The sequence below is a fragment of the Apis dorsata genome, unplaced genomic scaffold (assembly GCF_000469605.1).
Source record: "Apis dorsata unplaced genomic scaffold, Apis dorsata 1.3 scaffold_83, whole genome shotgun sequence".
NCBI lineage: Eukaryota > Metazoa > Arthropoda > Insecta > Hymenoptera > Apidae > Apis > Apis dorsata.
This window is the reverse complement of record NW_006263381.1, coordinates 333,457-340,758: the sequence shown is the minus strand read 5'-3', so window position 1 is coordinate 340,758 and position 7,302 is coordinate 333,457. Positions and strand designations below refer to the sequence as shown.

At 35.1% G+C, this 7,302-nt stretch overlaps 1 protein-coding gene across 4 annotated transcripts in view; it reads left to right on the top strand.

Annotated features, from left to right (window-relative positions):
• The window catches only part of LOC102671696 (glutamate receptor ionotropic, NMDA 2B), a 279,360-nt gene that overhangs the window by 126,884 nt on the left and 145,174 nt on the right, over nucleotides 1-7,302 (top strand). For all 4 annotated transcript variants that reach the window (XM_031508324.1, XM_006611175.2, XM_031508323.1 and 1 more), the window contains exon 2: nucleotides 719-1,224. In XM_031508324.1, coding sequence (XP_031364184.1) covers nucleotides 934-1,224 — 291 coding nt within the window. In that variant the 5' untranslated portion in view covers nucleotides 719-933. The remainder of the gene's footprint in view (nucleotides 1-718; nucleotides 1,225-7,302) is intronic.

Genomic DNA, 7,302 nt, shown 5'->3' with positions numbered 1-7,302 from the left:
AACTCTAGATTAAAATTAGGAAAATTTCGAACCTGATGACTATTTAAATTTCGACATGATCCTTCTCTTAAAACGCTTTCGTTTACTTCCATATGACTTCCGGTTCCCGAAATATCATATAAAGAAAAGAATAATTTTCAATCGTAAACTTGATTAAACTCCAGATTAAAATTAGGAAAATTTCCCGCTGTAACTTCGAACATAACGATTTCTTGTCAACGAGTGAACGATGATTAGAAGCACGGAACTTTGTCCTTCAAAATGTTTTCTCGTTTATTTCGATACGACTTCCAGTTCCCGAAATATCATCGCGTAAAGAAAAGAGTAACTTTTATGATCCTTTTCTTCTCGTTCCTTATTCGAATCTCTCATCTACACCTCGTTTCACCGATTTATCCTAAACTCGAAACAAGTGTGACAGACGCGATTCCTGAAGAAGCATAGCACTCGTTCAACTCAGTCAGAAAAGATGCAGATCACGAGTCCATTCATAAACTCAAACACTTCTTATACCTCGACCATCGGTCAACCAATCAAAAGTAACTTCGATATTCTTTTCCCAAAATCTCTGTGACGACAATTTTTCACTCTCATCCCGCGTTCCTCCCAATTTCGATTCAACTCTACCAATAAACGAAGCAGACATTCTATATCTCAACACGTTATTATTACTCGTTGCAAATTAATCGAACACACCTCTCCTTTTTTCTTCTTCCAGGATCTCGAGCATGATGCGATGATGAGGGTTCGCGAGAGGGCAAGGGATGTCCGCCCGGCGGGGCTGAGGCTGTCTCCACCCTCGTGAACAGAAGGCGAGGCAAAGCGGGCGAGAAGAACCTCGAGAGCCCGTTGAAAATTCGCTCCCATCTGGTGGCGAAAGAAGAAAACGAAAACGAAAACGAAAACGAAAACGAAAAGAAAGGAAGGGAGAAAATGTGCGGATTCCTGTACGCCCTCGTGTTACTTCTGTCGGTGGTCGACTGCCTGCAGACCAGCGGCGTGACGAGGGGGGGCAGCGGTATTCAGATAGGGACCAGCGATCGCAGCGCGTTCGGGAAGGCTACAGGATACGGGGGGCGTGGCCACTCGGGCGTGAAACTCGGCGAGGCGAGATTTCCCAATTCGACTAGGCAGAGACCGTACACCACCCCCTCCTCGACCACGACGTGGTTCACCTACGCGCCACCGTCGGCCGACAAGAACGGGTACAACAGCACCTTGAAGGTGAGTCGAAATTTTATCGATGGTCGTGGGTTAAACCCGGAGGTGCTATCGATCCCTTCGGATCTTGGATCTCGATAGTTGGCGAGGATGGAGGGGAATTGGGTCGTTGATATTCCTGGCTTTCTGCTTTTTTTTTTTCAAGTCTATGGAAATTATTTATTATCAGGGGATGGTAAAAATGGATTTTTATGGTTATAGTTATCCTTCTATCGAGACAATTGTGAAGAAGAATTTTGTATTAGAGATTGGAGCGAGGAGAAAGTTTGGTAATGAAAACGGATCTTAGAAAGTATTAATTCGAATATTTAAAGATGTGTTAACAAGTTGAGTTATAACTGCAGAATACATATCTTCGAGTTGTATTTTTCTAAAAATTTTAGGAGTTAAATAAAAGCATTCAATCATGGTTCAAAAGTGTTTGGACGAAAGATTTTCGTTTTTCTTTCTCAACCTTGTTCGAATCGAAATTCCAATTCAATTTTAAACTCTGCTTGATTATTATTTGTCCTCTTTATTTTATAAATAGGAAGTGTTTTCAGTTTTCAATAATTTTCTTTTATTCTTGATAAATTCCACGTTTTTGTCCACGCGTTTTTAATCTGGCGAATCGACACGAGGAACGTTCGGATAAAATTAGATGACCCCGTTCCATCCCACGTTTCTGCACGTTCTTCACTCTCGGTATCCCCGATAATTTTCCCTTACGAATAGTTCGAACACCAGTAATCAGGACAACATTCCACGGTTAGAATTCCGAATATCCGAAGACGGATCTTTCGCGATAAAAGCTATTCCTTCTTCCCTTCCTTCCTTTTTTTTCCCCCTCCCTCTTTCTTTCTTTCTCTTCGCTCGCGTGTCTCCAAACGACTTTAGTCGTCCCTTTTCGAAACGATAAAAAATTCAACGTTTCCACGAACGTGAAAGACGGATTTCTCCCCGCAGCTCTTTCGAATATGGCGACCTCCTCCTCCTTCTCTCAAGAAAATCGATTTCACTTCTATATATAAATACGTTGGAATCGGATGATCTTGTTTATAAAGAAAACACTGCCGCGTTTAAAGCGAGGGATTAGTTTTTAAAAGGATATTTTGTTTAAAAGTGGATCGATGTTTTCCTAAAGGATAAAGATTAATCTCGAAGATCGAAATTTTCTTCTTATAAAGTATCTTATTATATACTTTATTTTTGAGCAAAAAAACTCATTTCAAATCCAATCCAAATCGAAACTGAAATTATCGTCCACAAAGTATTCCCAAATCACTTTCGATTAATAATAATAATAAGAAATCCTCTGAATCGAATCGTCATTGCAAATTATGCAAAGAATAAGACGCGTTTTTTATCATCCAAATCACTTTCGAATAATAATAATAAGAAATCGTTAAATCTGCTCGCTTGAATCGAATCAATCAAATCGTCACCGTTAATTACGTGTTAAAATTGCAAAATTATATTTTTTTTTATCATCCAAGTCATTTTCGAATAATAACAATAATAAAAGATTGTTAAATCGTGTAATTAGAATTATATTTTTTTTTATCATCCAAGTCATTTTCGAATAATAACAATAATAAAAGATTGTTAAATCGTGTAATTAGAATTATATTTTTTTTTATCATCCAAGTCATTTTCGAATAATAACAATAATAAAAGATTGTTAAATCGTGTAATTAGAATTATATTTTTTTTTATCATCCAAGTCATTTTCGAATAATAACAATAATAAAAGATTGTTAAATCGTGTAATCAGAATTATATTTTTTTTATCATCCAAATCATTTTCGAATAATAACAATAATAAGAGATTGTCAAATCGTGTAATCAGAATTATATTTTTTTTTATCATCCAAGTCATTTTCGAATAATAACAATAATAAGAGATTTTCAAATCGTGTAATCAGAATTATATTTTTTTTTACCATCCAAGTCATTTTCGAATAATAATAATAAGAAGAAATCATCAAATCTGCTCGCTTGAATCGAATCAATCGAATCACCATTAATTACGCAGAATTACACTTTTTAGAATAATAAAGAAAAAATCGTCAAATCTGCTCACCTAAATCGTATCAACCGAATGGTCATCGTTAATTATGCAGAGAATCAGGCACCTTTTTTTATCTCCCAAATCACTTTCGAATAATAATAATAAAAAGAAATCGTCAAATCTGCTCGCTTGAATCGAATCAATCGAATCATCACCATTAATTACGCAGAATTACACTCGTTTTTTACCTCCCAAATCATTTTCGAATAATAATAATAATAATAATAAAGAAAAAAATCGTCAAATCTGCATTAATTACGCAGAATCACACTCGTTTTTCATCGTCCAAGTTCTTTTCGAGTAATAACAATAACAAGAGATCGTCAAAACTGCTCGCTTGAATCGAACAAATCGAATCACGCAGATAGCCACGCGCGATTTTTATCCCCCTTCAATTCCATCAGCAGCGGGCGTGAAATATTACACCTGGCGTTAATCACCACCTCCCTCTTGCTCGATACGCAGCCGGGGCGATCCACGGGCCGGGGATAATCGCTTTAAACCCGAAAAGCCAACTTGAACCGAGCAATTATTCCGCAGTCGCCCTATTACTCTCCATTTTCGCGGCAGCAGCTATCGCTGTTACCTCGATCACCCCGTTGTTCCGCGTTTAATCATCGTAATGCACACCTTCCTCGCCTTCTACCAAATTCGCGAGGAAACGTTTCCAATCCGCCATTCCGCTACACCCGATTTCCCCCCCTAAACCGAACCGAGGATCCTATTCCGCGTTCCTTTTGCCAACTTTCGCGAAACAATCGAGCCCGTTTCCGGGGTAAAAGCCCATTCTGCGCCCGCCTCCCCTCCCCCTCCAAAGTGGAATCCGATTTCCAGGTAATGGATGGATGCTTAATCCTTGGAGGAATATTTTTTTTTTCTCTCTCTTTTTAGGTTTTCGAATTTTCGAAATTACTTTAACACTTATCTCGTGTTACTTCTTCTATTTTTTTTTTATTTTTTTTTTTTACAGATAATGTTCGATACTAGGATGTGGAAGAATATATTTGATTTTTAGAAAAGAAGAAAAAAGGGGTAGCCTTGTTGCTCGATATGAGAGAATGAGAAAAGTTTACTCTTTAAATATTTTGAGATTTTTAGAGAGTGCAAGATACGAATTTCTCTTGGAGAAAATATTACTTTTTACTTTTCTTGATAGAAGAAACGGGGATTACGATATTTTTGAGAACGCGCTTTCTGAATGAAAGCCGTTCGGTGATTCGATAATAGATGGCTTAGTCCTGAGAAAAATAGACATTTTTTAAGATTCGAAATTTCGATTAACATTTACTTTCAATTTTGATAGAAGAAACGAGGATTAGAATATTTTTGGAGAACGCGCTTTCTGAATGGAAGCCGTTCTATAATGGATGGCTTAGTCCTAAAAAAAATATTTTATTACATTTTTTTTTCTTTAGGATCGAATTTTCGATTACTCGAACACTTACACGCGTTATTTCTTTTATTTCTTTCCGCCTTTGTAGGTAATGGTTCGATACCAGGATGTGGAAGAATGGATTTGATTTTTAGGAAAAAAAGAGTAGTGATTTGATTTGATGAATGTCTTAGATTCGTCTCGCGTATTAGATACGAAGAAAGAAATTTTCCCTTCGAGAAAATATTACTTTCAATTTTGATAGAACGAGGATTAATATTTTTGGAGAAAATAACGAAAAGCGTCGCTACAGAAATGAAAAGCGGACTTGAATTAAAAAAAAGAAACGCCAAGTGAAATTAGAGAGAGAGAGAGAGAGAGGGGTAGAAGAAAAGAAATCGTGCGGTGCGAGGAAGATAAAAAAAAGCAGCAGGATAATAAGAAAGGAAAATGAAAAAATTCGTGGCACGAGTGAAGGAAAAAAAATACGAGGAAAAGGGATGAGCGAGGACAATAAAAGCGTGAGAAGGGAACGAAAATTGAAGGATGAGAAATGACGCGAGAAGGAAGAGCGCCGCGAAAACGAAAGGAAAAAGCAAGTTGTCGAAAAAGAGAGAAAAAGAAAAAAGAGTGAAGGAGGAAAGAAAGAATGAAATATAACAGCGAGAGAACGAACACGGATGGTAAAAAAAAAAAAAAGTGAATAGAGAAAACGGATGAAGGAAAACGGGGAAGGAGTGTCCAATTTTTAACGCATTAGCTTAAACTACCGCGAAAACGGTGGCAATTATGGCGACACGTTCCATGGAAAACTGGGTCGCGTCTAATTGTTAATGGCGGGATGATTTATATTTCTAATTAACCATATATATTTCAAGAGAAACGCATTTCCTCTTTTCTTCTCTGTGCAAAAACCACAAATTCTTCCACGAAATATGTGCTTTAATTGCACAGCGTGTCCCATCATTTCGATCCAATCTTTCGAACATTTAAGAAATTGTCCGTTGCTTCTTTTTATCTTCAATTTGAATAATAATAAATTCACTGTCGAAAAGTAGACACTTTTTTCCTCTCATTAACTCTGTGTCTTGAACAGAGTGTTGCTTTTCCAAAATCACAGTGATTGGCTATCTTCAAAACGATAATAAAATCGAACACAAAATTAATAAAATTCTCGATTGTGCTCTTCACGTTAAATAACCGATATTTAGTGTCCAGAATTGGGTATTAACTCGTTGAAAAAAATATTAAAAATTTCGAGTAAAGTTTCATTTCAAGTAATTACTTATTAAAGAAATATTCGTAGCTATTATAATTGATATATCTTTCAATACAAGACTTGCATTATTTTATTATTATTATTATCTTGAACTTGATAAATTATCGAAATAACTTTATTCGTAACCTCAACTATTCAATTTTCCCCGTCACTTGGCCTCTGAACGATCGCGCCCAATCCACAACACGCAAAAATACAAAGATACGAGTCTCACACTCTTGCATAACCTCAACTCAAAATTAATAAAATTCTTGATCGTTCTCCACGTTGGTGTTCCGCTAATCAGCTGTCAAGAGTGTCGAAAGGAATGAAGGAGGTGTTGTAGGCAGTAACGTTAACTTACACTGTCCGTTCTCTGCCTACGTGTATACCATTCATCCGGCACGATCGATTCAGCGCAACAGGTGCTAGCTGATCCATTCTCTGGTCGTAACAAAGTGAACACTCTGGATGCACTTTTTCGTCCGTTTCAATGCGTAATACCTTCGCCTGCGTCCCTAGTCTTTGAGTAAGTGGCGAAGAAAAGGCAAAGAAACGTTGCTGCACCGCCATTTTATTAGTCGAAATATTTTATATAATAATCAAAATTTCAACAAAGTAAATTTTTCGTTCTATGAATTTATTCTTTCGTATTCTTTTGTTGTTTGATTTATATTTTGATCTCGAAGGTTCAAAAAAATATAGTTTATATATATTTTAAATCTCTTTAATGTTTAGATTAAAACGTTTGATCGATAATTAATCAATTAATGCCCGTTATTGAAAGAAATTGATTATCGAGATTGTTTTAATCAATTAATAATCGTTACTTAATAATAAATTTTAATAGATACGAAATTATTAATTAATTAATTCGATTATTATATATATATCGTTAATCAATGATTCGTACTTTTTGATCGAATCAAAATCCTATCTGATTCATAGAAGCGTATATTACGTTAACTAATACCATTGAACCATTAATTTTCGAAATTATTAATTACATAAACTCGCGTTTTACTTTCCGTTTCTTTTTCTCTTATTTTAAAAAAATTATTCAATTTCAATTTAATTTCTTGAATTACTCGAATTTTCGAAAATATTAATTACATAAATTTATGTTTTATTTCCAGTATCTTTTTTTCTTATTTTAAAAAAATTATTCAATAATTTCAATTTCTTGAATTATTAAAATTTTCGAAAATATTAATTACATAAACTTCCCATATCTTTTTCTCTTATTTTATAAAAATTATTCGACAATTTCAATTTAATACAATTTCTTGAATTACTCGAATTTTCGAAAATATTAATTACATAAACTTCCCATATCTTTTTCTCTTATTTTATAAAAATTATTCGACAATTTCAATTTAATACAATTTCTTGAATTACTCG